This window comes from Ooceraea biroi, chromosome 2 (genome assembly GCF_003672135.1).
Source record: "Ooceraea biroi isolate clonal line C1 chromosome 2, Obir_v5.4, whole genome shotgun sequence".
NCBI lineage: Eukaryota > Metazoa > Arthropoda > Insecta > Hymenoptera > Formicidae > Ooceraea > Ooceraea biroi.
This window is the reverse complement of record NC_039507.1, coordinates 7,205,437-7,220,049: the sequence shown is the minus strand read 5'-3', so window position 1 is coordinate 7,220,049 and position 14,613 is coordinate 7,205,437. Positions and strand designations below refer to the sequence as shown.

Sequence of the window (14,613 nt, the reverse complement as noted above, 5' to 3'; positions counted from 1 at the left end):
AATTGTCACATATTTGTCAAATAATATATCTGCAGATAAAAATATTTTCACAATAAGTAAATTTCGTGTTTCCACATATGTGCAGAATGAATCTAGTGTTACGTGCTATGCAAGAAGACAGATCGATGTATCACGAAAGGCGATAAGGGTTATAGATTGTCAATATACGGTATGTAAATTATGCAACCTCAACATTAATAACATATAACAGTTGTTATATTACGCGTTACTTCTGTGTTATATAATAGTTATATTTTGCGTTTGCTGGGCACTATTTCTTTTAACGATAACTCGTATAGTTATCGTAAGTACACGCTGTCGCCTTTCGCTTTCGTTCTCCGTTCATTAATCCACCTTGGGGGCTTTCTTGCAGCACGGATCGTGACATTTCGTATCATCGACGAGGGGAGGAAAGACGCGGAAGGGGAGAGCGAGAGAGGAGGGCAGAGCGTGGCGTGCGACGATAGACGACGCACGGCGAAGCCACCTCGAGTGCGCGCGAAGCGACCGCGTTCGAGCGGCGACGGGGAACGATACAGGGTGTTGGCCGTGCGGAGACGCTTCCGGGCGCTCGACCCGACGAGGAGGACGTTTCGTAGCAGCGAAACGCGTGCCTGCTGTGTGAAACGAGAGCGCTCGCGGTCCTCGGCGTGAACACGGCGCGAGCGCGTGCCGGAGGACTCCAGCTACTCGCACGGGTGTAGGTGTACGATCTGCACAGGCAACCACGATCACGCGACGCCTCGGCTCGTCCCGCTGTGATTTCCTGTTTCGATATTAATCGACGGTTGATCCAGCAAGATCGTCGATCAAGGATCGCTGAATTGGCTCAAGGACTCTCGCTTTCACCCGCTCCGCGTCCGTGAGCGAGTCAGCGCAGCGTTTCCTCGCGTCGGAGGCTCGACGCGACGCGCGCGCACGCATACGCGGCCCTCGGCCACACCTGCGCGCCCACGAGAGCCGCTCCGCGCGCGTGTCGCACGCGCGAACATGGCCGCGCGTGGACGACAGCGCGGGTCCGCGGTGGGACGCGCCGCCGTTGTCCGTTGTTGCTCGTGCCTGCTGCTGACGGCTGCCGCCGCGTTTGCCCAGGACTCCATCTCGTCCGGCAGCCGATACTACAATCGCGACGGTGTGTACGTGCCGCAAGATGTGTCCGGCTATAGAACCTACGTGTACAAGGACAGGAGGTATGGCTATCAGCCCAGCTACCTGGACCCTGTTTACAGAGGACCTACGAGGGCTCCTGAAGATCGGTACCTTTATGAAGTGAGGAAATATTTAAGACACTTTTTATTAATTAATTTAATCTTTTGATTCTGATATTTAAGTGCAAAATTAGATAAATTTAAAAGAGATAAGGAGACATTATTAAATATCGAATACCCTGTCATAATTTATACTATAAATGAATCAAAACGTATCAGGAAATTAATAATTTCTTCAGAAATCATGTTATCGCTGCTTCTGAATTTACTTTATAGATTATTAATTCTGACCAATTTATTAATTTATTAAGTTTATTAGTTTCTTAGAGGTAAAGTGATATAATTTATAACAATCTTATTTTATTTGTCAAGAAATTTGTTATATTGCCAAACACAGATTTAGTAAGAGCATTAATTAAATAATAATTATTTTAAAGGGTACGACGCCAAGATTTCCGTTACCAGGAATATTGGGCGGTTGGCGCGAAGATCTTCAAGGAAAAGAAAGACCGGATTCTAAGCACTTTAGGGACAGAGACGTGCTGGTAAATACAAATTATGGTCAAGTGCAAGGATTCAAGGTTCAATTGTATGACGATCCCCATGCGAGGCACAGACCTTGGAACATAGCGGTGGAAAGAGTCACGAAACTTGTCAATGTATTCTTGGGCATACCTTATGCCTTACCGCCTACCAGGGAAGGTCGTTTCAAACCTCCCAGGCCTCACAGGTAGATATAAAATATCTCAGAGGATGAATTATCCAAATCTGTAAATATTATTAAAGAATAGAAATTTTTCATGCAGAAATATTCCACCGTACCTAACGTTTAGTGACATATTTGTATTAAGGAAATGTATAATTTATTTCTGTTTCTAGAGGGTGGCAACTTTTGCAAGCAGTCGATTGGGGGCCGGCTTGCCCACAACCCAGTGAATATACTGGTGCTACCAAAGGTGTGCGAGATGTCGATGAAGATTGCTTGTACCTAAATATCTTTACACCCTCGGTAAGTATAATCGTACTTAGGGATAAGCGTATACCTCAATTAAATAATCTGATTGAACAACGAGATTGATCTTGCCAGGTTGCTTCTGGACTAGCACACAAGTACGCGGTGATGTTCTACATACATGGCGGCGAGTTCACTCACGGAGCCAGTAACCTGTTCCCGGCTCATATATTGTCCGCGTTTTACAATGTTGTAGTGGTATCAATCAACTATCGTCTCGGAGCTCTTGGTGAGTGGATTAATGTTCAAAGATTTTTCTATTGTTTGGAAATAAATGTATAAATGTTTCTTTTCAAGAATTACTTAAAATGTAAATACCGATTAATCGTTTCCACGACGCTCTTTTCTAGGATTTTTAAGTACCGGCGATGAGAATAGCCCTGGCAACTATGGTATTCTCGATCAAGCTATGGCATTACGATGGGTCTACGACAATATAGCGGCTTTTAATGGTAATCCCGAGGCTATAACGCTCTTCGGACCAGGTGCTGGAGCAGCCAGCGCAGGATTATTAATGGTCGCGCCTAGGTAATTCGCATAAACATTTCACGTTCGACAATTTTTAGTCTGTCCTACAATTCTGTTATTGATCAGTCCTACAATCATTCTATCATTGAATTCTATGATCGATTCAATTAAAAGTAATTTTTTTTCGTTTTGTTATAGAACTCGGCACATGGTGTCTAAAGTGATAGCGCAGTCAGGCTCAGCGCTAGCCGATTGGGCGGTGATAATAGACAAGTACCGAGCGCAGAACACATCGCGAGTCTTCGCGGAGTCGCTAGGTTGCAGCATAGAGAGCAGTTGGAAACTGGTGCAGTGCCTGAAGGACGGACGCAGTTTCCTCGAGTTGGGCAATTCCGAATTGAAACCACATGTCGGCATGTTCCCGTGGGCACCTGTGCTAGACTTCAACTTCACGATACCGGAGGATACCTGGTACGAGGACTGGAGGATGTCCGACTGGCACTTTTTCGCGGAGAAACCGGAGGAGAGCATCAAGGCTCGCAAGTACAGGAAGGATTTAGCGTACATGGCCGGCGTCACGACGCAGGAAGCGGCATTTATCATAAGTACGTCGGCAATCGTTTCGTTAATTCCAGTTTCGTTCAATTGATGCTTCTTTATGCATTATTTAGGTTCATTAGACCACTGTTCGTTACTGTAAATTGCTGCACTTGTGTCGTGTTATGTGCTATTTATCGCTTTTCATTTTGCAGAGAACAACGTTACCTTAGCACGAAATCGGTACATAATAGATTCTGACTTATTCGATCAAAAGGTCTGGGAACTAGTTCTTCAGTACAACTACACTCTGAATCCGCATGGCGTTTTCGAGGCGATCAAGTACATGTACACCTATTGGCCAGATCCGAAAAACGTCACGCATATACGTGATCAGTTCATAAGTGTAAGTGATGAGGGGATAACGAAGTTAATTCCCGTGACACGTCATTGATATGTCGATTGTTACTGTTCATTTTTAGCTTCTGTCCGATTTCCATTACGTCGCACCGAACGACAAAATCGCAAAGCTATTGGTGGAGAGGCACGTGCCGACCTACCTGTACGTCCTAAACACCTCGATAGAAGCGCTCAATTCACCGCAATGGATGAGAGTGCCTCACGACACGGAGCTTCTTTGGCTAACAGGGGCGCCGTTCATGGATGTTGGTGTGTTTCCTTTATTACACATTTGCAATTTAAGAGTAATTAATTTTTATATCAAGTAAGATGTTGTAACGTGAACGTCGTTATCGACGCAGAATTCTTCCCGCAAAAGTTCAAGCTGAACCGAGACATGTGGACGGACAATGATCGTAACATGAGCCACTTTTTCATGCAGGCGTATTCTAATTTCGCAACGTACGGGTGCGTACCTAGTGAACGATGATTCGACCTGTCGACCCGTCAAAATTCGCAGATTTCAAGCTAATTTTTTTATTCGTTCCAGAAATCCGACGCCCTCGCAGATCTTGGGATTGCATTTTGACCTCGCCCGTCACGGGCAATTGCGCTATCTCAATATCAACACGACGTTCAACAGCTCGATCCAGATCAACTATCGCCAAACGGAGAGCGCCTTTTGGTCTATGTACTTGCCGACTGTTATTGGCCACCTCGTTCCCACGTATCCTCCTGTCACCGAAGTAAGATACTGTAACGGCACAATATACAGTCACGTTCTTATTACGTCACATCAATCGTATTTATATAATTTCTGTGTTACAGTATTGGTGGGAGCCGAAACAACCGCTTCAAATCGCGTTCTGGTCGATGTCGACGGCGTGCCTGCTGCTGCTCGTACTTTCCGTGGTGTGCTGCATGCTTTGGCGTAACGCCAAAAGGTAAGGAAAGGTAAACAGAACCAAATGATCCATGTGACTATCAGCTTATCTCGGTGGCTTGATTCGCTGCACCGAACGGTAGCGCATGCGGTGAGTGGTTCTGGTATTGACGGATACAAAAATTGACAAACTGGAGAATTTTTTTATTCTATATTTACGTAACCATTCCTGAGAGGAAAAATCGCTAATTAACACTGTTTTCGCTTAAAATTAGCAAAACAAAGGCAGCTTATAGGATGCGTGCAGGTATTTACATATCATCTAGAAAATAGAAAATATTTTATGCACACTTTTGCACAATATGCCTACGTCGCGCATATATGCTTTATTAATTGCACGTGTCACTTATATAATTATTACGTATATTATTATGTTATTACATAATCATATAATATTATTATCTAATTTTTATAAAAGAAGGAGCAGAGATATAAAAATAAAATAAAATGCATATATAAATTTTGTGCAATTTATATCCAAATGCATAAGATAAGTATTAATCTATATTATCCATTTTACAGACAATCCGATCACTACTATAGCGGAGACATCCTGATGGTACGAGAGGATGAGCACTCCGAGGGAATCGAGAATTTAACGCGCTCGTCCAAGGAGAATATATATGAATATCGCGATGTACCGACAGTGAAGTCTAGAATACCACGTCAAAACGAAGCGAGATTGCAAGAACGTTTAGCGCACAATAGGAAGTTCAGCTCTACACCCTCATTACGAAGCAACTCAAACGTCTCGTTGAAGGACATGAGGTCGGAAGGTTTCGTTACAAGCTCGCCTAATGGTCAACCCAAACTAACGAAGACGATGAGTCAAACCGCACTGCCGAAAGCTAAAAGCAAGACACTTTTAGTACAGGGAGTACCGCAAACGGCCGTCTAATAGTTAAGTTACCAGTACACATTGACAACAGTTTTATTTATTTTTTTATACCTAGGTTTTTTTTAATGTTGGTTTTTTTAAAGGAAAATCATACTATTCGTTCTCACAAATTTCATGTCAATAAATTAAATTTAAAGATACAAAAAATAATATCACAATTTTGGAAATTGCATAACGAAATGTGAAAGAATAGTTGAACATATGCATTACAATTGCATATGAATTAACGTGATACCACTAGGTATTTATTATAAATGACAAAATTCTATTCACTGTTGATTAATATATTGTGCAAATTTGTTTAGCAATATTTACTAAAATGTGAATATGTATCTGCAAATCAAAACTTATTTAGTCCCATTTGTATTTTAAACGATGTGATTGTAGGACAATGCCATTTGCATATATAAGATCATTAAGTTAATGATCGACTTCTAATATTTCTTATTATAAAAGTAAAAGTATAAAGCTTTTACGCAATTAAGCAATTAATTTAACACTTGAGGTGAATACTATCCGTCCATAAGAACAAAATGTTTGTTACACGAATGAAAAAAAACATTTATATATTTTATATGTATTGTGTGTAAATATCAGATATTTTATATTACTTTACAAGGTTAATACACGTTTGTAAAAAAATTTAAGTGCACTTCGTAATCGTGCATTTGTAAGATAGTGAAACATTATTGTAGCAGATAACAAAGAAAAACGAAGCACAAAATAAGAAACATTTTTTATTTAGGTACTCTACTTTCCTCATTCGAAAATGATCGTGCACACAATTTTAGTTATGTAATTAAGTATATGCATATAATATATGTATTATATATTTCTGTGAATATTATACATTTGTATTACATATATATATATATACAAACATCTGTTAATAGCATACTTTATGTTTATGAAATCTAAGTTTATACTGTAGAAAAAATTTCAATGCAACATTCCCTTCAATATATAATTCATACTGTTTATCAATTATTAATTACATTGTATCAATTATTAATTATATTGTATCAAGTGCCTCGTCCGACATATACAAAATATACCATGTATTTGTTACGGGCGAACTATGCGGTTCAACATTAGATTAAGCACAAATTTACTTCGCATATTGCAGCTACACTAGTTACGTTTTAACATTTTAACGTCGCAAACGTAGCTTTAGTGTTCGATCTCATTGCCACTGAAGTTAGGATGTAAATGTAAGTCTGACACTTCTGAGATTAGTGTTACGCACGTTATCTACAGTAACGTTTGATATTTGTATTTTTACAGATTACACAAGCACAATTTATACCATGTAAAACAAGTGATTTATAAATGCCTAGATATATAAATTCCCAAGATTTTATAGTATAAGGAACCCATAAAACTCTTCTGTTAATTTCACTACAAGTGTTATTAAAATTGCATTGCAGCATTTTGCGCACGTAAATGTTATTATTTACAACACCGAATGGCAATGTAAGACTCATATAAAAAATAAGAAAAGTCAAAACAATTATGAATGGTTAACAAAAATAATTACAGTCCATTCTTATATTAAGATCTTATTTTATTGAACAACATCTTACATGAATACAATCTTGAATATAAAATTCGATTATAAAAAAAACAATTTTTTAATATCAGTCGACTTTTTACCTACTGTCGGTGCCTAAAGTACCATTGTTTGATCTTAACGACACCTTGCGATGCGTGGTAAAATCAGTGTGTGATATTTATGGATATTTATCTCTCTCTGCTTCGCACATGTGCGTGTCTTTTTCAACGATTACTGACGATTACGTGGATATATGTACTGGACATACAATGTGCGTACGTGATAATGAATAAATAGAATTATGTGCATTCAGTGGTAAAAAAGTATTTATTAAGAATGCTTTAAGAACAACAATTAATTACGGTTTATCGCTATAAAAGGGACGAAAACCAGAAAGGAGTAGAGTAGCTTGGTAAGCATCAAGATGATGTGGTTATATGTACCTAATAATTATATCCTGACGGTATCAAGAAGAAACGAATAAATTTGCCGGTTATTGCAAGTACCCATTGTTCGAGCGGATTAGTACCAGAGTCATACTTTTAAGTACCAGGTAAGTACTTTTGCTAAAATACAATGTATTTTATGAATCACAAAAGATATATTTTGTTACTCAATTACTGATAGCAACATTTCTCTAATATCGAGTACCGTGAACAGAATATTATCTTCATACGTATAACGTTATAATTGCGATAATAGCCTTCTGAGTTGTGTTATTCATTTATGATGTAAAATCTTAGAACAAGATGCAGAAATTCAAGAGAGCTCAGGAGCAAAATAAATTGTCCATTGAGAGACACTTGGAGGCTAATGCATTACTGAACTTGTCCAGCGAAGAAGAAGATGAAACGAACGAAGACGACATTCAGAATGTTGTGGACAAAGTATTGCTAGCGTATCAAGGACAAGGCACAGATGCGGAAAAAGTGATATCGTATTTAGTCAATTCCTTCCAATCCAGTAGCGCTGTCTGCTTGATATGCATATCAACCGTTAAGAAAACAGATCCAGTATGTAGCATTTGTGTTGCATTGTATATCGTAATATGTAATGTTATTAAATACTTAATTGTATATTGCTCTCTTTCTAAACATAATATTATATATAATATTAAATTTCATCATTCAATTACTTTACAGATATGGAATTGCGACAAGTGTTACGCATTTCTACACATGCCCTGTATCTTGCACTGGATCAACGACAGTTTGAGTTACAAACGGGCTAAAGGAATCGCACCCATCTGGGCATGGTACGTATGCTGGCACCTTCCAAATGAAGTATGTAAAAATATCTGTTAATAAAACTACAGAATAAATTGATAATTACTAATTTATTAAAAATAAATAGAAATTATTCATTAATAGAGTACATATCCGATATACTCATGTTGCAGTCCAAAGTGTCGCATGGAATATGAGCAGGATCAGATTCCAAGATCGTACGAATGCTTCTGTAAAAAAACTAGTGATCCGCCGTATCAGCCATGGATCATCCCGCACTCCTGCGGCGAGGCCTGCGGCAAATCTTTGCAACCGGAGTGCGGTCACAGGTGCGTGTTGCTCTGTCATCCTGGTCCGTGTCCACCGTGCGGCAAAATGGTGTCGGTCAAGTGCTACTGCGACAAGCTACCGGCGCAGCCGCGCCGTTGCAACGCCAAGAACTGGAGCTGCGGGACGGTGTGCGACAAGAAGTACGACTCCTGCTCTCACGCTTGCAAGAACTTGTGTCACAGCGGCGACTGTCCGCCCTGCATGGAGGCGATGCTGCTGAAATGTCGTTGCAAGAGTAGTCAAGCAGAAGGCAGCTGCTACGAGGGTACATGGATCTGCGACAAACCTTGCAACAGGAAAATTTTCCTGCAACGTGCACACCTGCGAGAGCACTTGCCACTTGCCTGGCGATTGCGGCAACTGTCTTCTGGAGAAGAACAGGTATTGTCCATGCGGAAAGAAACGCTACGACGTCTCGTGCAGGCAGCACCAAGTGCCGACGTGCGGCGACACTTGCGGCAAGTTGCTGGACTGCGGCTCGCACTTGTGCAACATGAGATGCCACGCGGATCGTTGCGGCCAGTGTCTGGAGGTGGTGACGAAGGCGTGCCGATGCGGCGGTTACACGAAGGAGATCGCCTGCGCGAAGGAGTTCCACTGTAACAAAAAGTGTACGCAGATGCGCCTGTGCGGTAGGCACCTGTGCAACCGCAAGTGCTGCGATTGCACGTCGAGGAACACGTCGAATCCCTGCGAGAAAACGTGCGAGAACACGCTCAAGTGCCGCAAGCACAAGTGCGCTATGCCTTGCCACAGCGGTCCCTGCTATCCGTGCACGAGAACGGACGTTATACAGTGCCGATGCGGCGGCAGCAAGATAACAGTACCATGCGGCACGAAGAAGAGGATCAGGCCGCCACCGTGCAACAAGTCCTGCAAGATTCCGCCTATCTGCCACCACCCCAAGAGGGAAACGCACAAGTGCCACCACGGGCCCTGCCCGCCGTGCAAAAAGATCTGCGGCATGACGTACAAGAGATGCGGCCACTCCTGCCCGGCCACTTGCCACACGAAGGTCTGGGTGAAGGCGAGAGCGAATGGGATGAAGGCACAGCCTGCCGGCCCTTGGGAGAAGCCAACGAAGGACGTCATGGAGTTGAAGACCTTACCGTGTCCACCGTGCGAAGTTTCCGTGCCCGTGACCTGCCTCGGCGATCACGAGACGCGCCCCTGGCCGTGTCACATGTCGAGACCGAGTTCGTGCGGTAGAGCCTGCGGCCGATTGCTGCCCTGTAAGAATCACACCTGCGAATTGACCTGCCACAAGGTACGAACGTCCAACGCGGAATTCGACGGTGGCACCTCGTGCATGGAATGCGAGAAGGAGTGCCTGTTTGCGCGGCCACCCGGCTGTACGCACGCATGCCCGCAACCCTGTCATCCAGCGCCGTGTAGGCCGTGCAAGCAGTTAGTGCGGATCATGTGCCACTGCGGTATCAGCACCCTCTACCGCCAGTGCGTCAGCCTGACGTCCGCAACGAGTAAGGAACGTGACGAGTTGCTCAAGTGCGGAAATCAGTGTCCGAAAAACGTAATTAATATATCTCTGCGATAAGATACACGTAAGTTCTGATTTCTCTAAACAAGAACCATAATGTGTTTCTTTGTTCAGTACTCGTGCGGCCACCGTTGCGTCAACGATTGTCATCCGGGAGGATGCAAAGGCGGAGAAGACTGCAACAAGAAGGTCAGATTGTGGTGCAAGTGCAAACGGATTAAGAGGGACTTCCTTTGCTCGTATCTGCAGAAGGAGCGGATTAACGTAGACTGCGACGACGTGTGCGAGTCATTGAGAAACGAGAGGAAGGCGGCCCAGGAAGCGATGATAGCGAAGAAACGAGAGGCGGAGGAATTACGCAACCGGGAGGAGATCGAGAAGTTCGAGAAGAAATTCAAGCCACGGCGGAAGAGGAAGGATAAGCACGACAGCTCGAAGGAATCGCGAGAGAACGGAGGGAGGAGGTGGAGCCTGTGGATCTTAGCGGTTGCTATTGGCATTATAGGCGTAACGATAGTATACATGACGACCCCAGAGTTAAGCGTATTCGGAATGAGCTGATTCTACGGACTGTTCTCAAATTTACGGTACATTTAATGGTAATGATAATTATTGATAAGTGAATGGAACTCTGTGATGTATCAATACTTATATTACTATTGTCAGAGAGAAGCCTGAGAGCGGTCACGCTCGCGTTTTAACTGTAACGCCTCAAACGTGGACATTGAAGTGATTGAAGTGATTCTGTCTTTATTGCTCACTGAATATTGAATAAAGATAGAATGACGCCGCGAGCGTTGGGAGCGTCAAGTGGAACGCATATGTCCACGTTTGAGCGTTACAGTTAAAACGCGAGCGTGACCGCTCTCAGGCTTCTCTCTGCTATTGTCATTATCATTATTATTATACATCTTGTAGAACATTCCATTTATCACTAGTTTATATCACTAAATACTCGTAATTGCAGCACACGTATATATTTATAGCCAGATTGAGGTCTAATAATGATTTGAGAGACTCGAGTCTCTTTTTATATAATTTGAAGATTCATAATTCGCTTTTATTAAACTTATACGAGGTGTGATAAAATCTCCAAAGAATATTTGAAACGAAGTACAGTACTATTTTATAACCGATCCTTAAATACAGATTTTAATATCATGCGTAGATTGGATACATTTATATACATGTATGTTGGTTTCAATATTCACTGTAGATAGTAAAAATAAAAGTAAAATAATATTTGATGTAAAAAAACCACAAGGTTTCTAAGTTCCACATTTATTCTTGCTAAATTGATGTTTATGTGCAATGAAGAGGATCAAATAAAATGAAATAATGGAGCAAGATAATGAAGTAAATTGAGATAATATAATAATCGCACAATAATTGTTTCAGAAGTATAAATTATAATTTATTATCATCAAACGGCGAATAATGTCGGACATCACACATATTCTTCATGATCGGTTCAATGTGGTCCTTCATTTTGTGAATACTTTCAAATATTGCCACCAAATTGTTGCGCATGCGCAGAACGAGCTCGACCTGAATGTTCCAACGTGACGAGCGATCCTCGAGTAGAGTACCTCTAATAAGAATATGGACCCTGTCCGCCATTAATGGGGAAAGCTGTGGCGCGCTATTAAATTCATTTCTATAATCGAAACAAAGATGAGAGCCGAAAAATAAAGAAAACTTAGAAAGTAATATACGACATTTTACAAAAGCTGCATCTAAAAATAAATAATTTACCAAGTCTTAAACAATTATTTTAACAAATAAAATCACAACTATATACAGGGTGTCCCATGGGAAGTTGCTGAAAGTAAACGATTGGTTCTCCCCTCCATGACTTCAGAAAGGGTCTTACGGTTAACGGTCGTTCATCTGAGTGTCCGCAGTTTTAATCTGGTTGTGGTAGATGCAAGTCCGTGCGCGTCAAAATGAGTAATCTGACGACGGAAGAAAAGATTTATCTTGTCGAGTGCTTCTTTTCCAGAGGAAAAGTTTATAGCAATGCTTACAGGGGGTTTCGTACTAAATACAGAACATAAAGTTAAGAGCGAAAACACGCTGAAAATGTTAGAATTTATTATTTCTTTAAACGTATGCGTTACGTCACTCCATTTTTTGGCAATAAATCTGCATTAAAATAATGTTTTGTGTTATTTTTATCAGAATTATCGATAATTTTATGCAGTATGGAACTATCCAAGACCGTAGACATGATCTGCCAGGTCCTTCTGTGTCCGTAGCTGCAGAAGAAAACATTGAAGATATTAAGAAGTATTTTGAAGAGAATCCAAATTCTTCCATTCGGAAAGCTGCCCAAGCTCTTGAAATATCCAAAACAACGTTACACAGGATTTTAAAACATTTCCTGAAAATGCATCCCTATAAACTAACATCGCATCAATTGCTAACCAAACGCGCTATGACGAAACGTGTGGAATTCTGCAAGACGATAAATGGAATGTTTGAAGATGGAGAACTTGATGCAAAATTGATAATTTACACGGACGAAGCACATTTCTGGCTAAATGGTTATGTTAATAAACAAAATTATAGATTTTGGGGGTCGGAAAATCCCAACGTTTCCCTGGCTAAACCTTTACATCGGCAAAAAATAACAGCATGGGCTGCGATCTCGGTAAAAGGAATTTATCTGCAATTCTTCGAATCAACAGTCACTGGTGAAAGTTACAAGCAGCTTCTCGAAACACAATTCTTCCCTCGTGCAAAAAAAAGAGGCCTGGTCAGAGGATTTCATTTCATGCAGGATGGAGCGACACCACATCGAACCCAGGAGGTCTTCGAAACAATCCATAAAGTTTATGGCAATCGAGTCATCGGTCTGGGATACCCCAAATTTGCCGGGGGGGGGGGGGCTAGAATGGCCACCGTACTCGCCGGATTTAAATCCATGTGACTTCTTTCTTTGGGGATACATTAAGGACCATTGTTATGCCGGAAATCCAGAAACAGTGTCAGATTTAGTAGTAGCTATTAAAAAGGTCGTCAGCAACATTAAAGACGACATGTTAGAAAAAGTTTTCACAAGTTTTCGTAAAAGAATTGATTTTTGTACAAATTCAGATGGTGCACACTTTGAAAATATTTATCATTAGCTTACTTGATTATTAGTATATTCTTCATTAATAAAATAAACTGATATACAAACATTTTGCTAAATTTTATTTATACCCATTAAAAACTACCGACTTTCCTCTTTCCAACGCAATTTTTGTTTTTTCAATAACTGCATACGTTTAAAAATGACAGCTGAGTAGTTTCAGCAACTTCCCATGAGACACCCTGTATATCTTTATATTTTTACATAATATTGATAATTTGTCTATCAAAGAATTATCTATTTATTATTTCTTTATTGTTCAAAAAAAAAGATAATAATTTATCAGTAAACAATAATGAATTCAATTTTCCCTCTATCATTTCCCCATTGCATATGGCGAATTGAAGGGCCAATCAAAAATCAAGCAACGCTCTTACTTGAGGTACTCTACCCTCTACGCGGTGCCGTTAGTGTAGTCGTGATTCATGCGTCGTCGGTATTGTTCGTCTTTCGCGATACGATAGTCCTGCTGAAAACGGTGACGGTACTGTTGGCGCAACGAGAATTTCCTCCGTGTCGCACTCGCATCGAGTGCGGTGCCGTCGATACCGGATTCTCCAATTATGTCACGGCTGGGGCGGCTGGACTCGCGTTCGCGATCGTTTCACTGAGTTCGGCTGAGAACGGCCACCAAAACTTGATTCTCCCATGGTGGCGAGAGACAGAGAGAGAGAAACAGAGAGATAGAAGAGAGAAAAAAAGAAGAAAGAGATCGGTGGTCCCCTCGGGTTGTTGACAGAAGCGATATCTTCCCCCGTGGCCGCGACGTCCCATACATTCGACTCGACCGTTCGTTCTCCGTCCGTCCGTCCATCCGTCTCTGTCGCACTCGTTTCTTCTCCGGCTCCCTCCCTCCCTCCCTCCCACTCTCCCCCGCGGCCCGTCGTCGTTATCGCTTTTTCTCTCTCTGATCGTCAAAAGCGCGAGGCGCCTTATCGCTCTTCAGCCTCGGCCAAGTTTCGCTCGCCGGGCCGAAAAAAAAAGTGGGAAGAGCGCTCCGCTTCTTCGAGCCGAGGGAGAAGGAAGAGAAGAGAGAAAGAGACGGACGGGCAGAGAGGAAGACGGACGCCGTGACGCGTCGTTAAATGTGTTCGGCCACGAGGAGGAGACCGTTGCTCGTCGTCATCGCCATCGCCGTCGTCGACGTCGCGAGTGCGCTCCCGCTCGCTCGCAGCGACGTCGGTGTCGCTCCGCGGGCATCCGCCGTTCTCGGACGCGACGCGTCGACGTCGAGTTAAATGAGCAACGCACGCGACGCTTAGGAAGGAAGCACAGCGGTGTCGATGTTGGACGGCGCCGCGCGCAGTTCATTGCGGCGAGCAGCGGCAGCAGCCCGGGGATCGCGCTGATTCGAGGTGGACAGAGGATCGCTCGCAGGACGCGCCGAGGGGACGCGCAAATTCGAC

At 42.3% G+C, this 14,613-nt stretch overlaps 2 protein-coding genes across 3 annotated transcripts; both read left to right on the top strand.

The window, feature by feature from the left end:
- The first annotated feature begins 453 nt into the window (after window positions 1-453).
- On the top strand, window positions 454-6,903 carry LOC105283379 (neuroligin-2). Of its 2 annotated transcripts, XM_011346100.3 has the most exons (13): window positions 454-1,269; window positions 1,646-1,938; window positions 2,088-2,217; window positions 2,296-2,449; window positions 2,571-2,748; window positions 2,887-3,293; window positions 3,441-3,631; window positions 3,708-3,894; window positions 3,987-4,092; window positions 4,175-4,370; window positions 4,453-4,568; window positions 4,783-4,814; window positions 5,090-5,267. In XM_011346100.3, exons 1-13 carry the CDS (start codon window positions 991-993, stop codon window positions 5,122-5,124), a joined length of 2,304 nt encoding a protein of 767 aa, XP_011344402.1. In that variant the 5' UTR covers window positions 454-990; the 3' UTR covers window positions 5,125-5,267. The 2 variants fall into 2 exon arrangements, with proteins under 2 accessions (XP_011344402.1, XP_011344401.1); XM_011346099.3 differs by lacking the exon at window positions 4,783-4,814 and having other exon boundaries at window positions 5,090-6,903.
- Window positions 6,904-7,103: 200 nt separating this feature from the next.
- On the top strand, window positions 7,104-11,418 carry LOC105283378 (NF-X1-type zinc finger protein NFXL1). Its single transcript, XM_011346098.3, is given in 8 exon segments — window positions 7,104-7,429; window positions 7,521-7,570; window positions 7,761-8,030; window positions 8,160-8,272; window positions 8,417-8,870; window positions 8,872-10,104; window positions 10,186-10,649; window positions 10,950-11,418. Coding segments are annotated over 5 exon segments (2,511 nt in total). The 5' UTR covers window positions 7,104-7,429; window positions 7,521-7,570; window positions 7,761-7,766; the 3' UTR covers window positions 10,633-10,649; window positions 10,950-11,418.
- The last annotated feature ends 3,195 nt before the right edge of the window (window positions 11,419-14,613 follow it).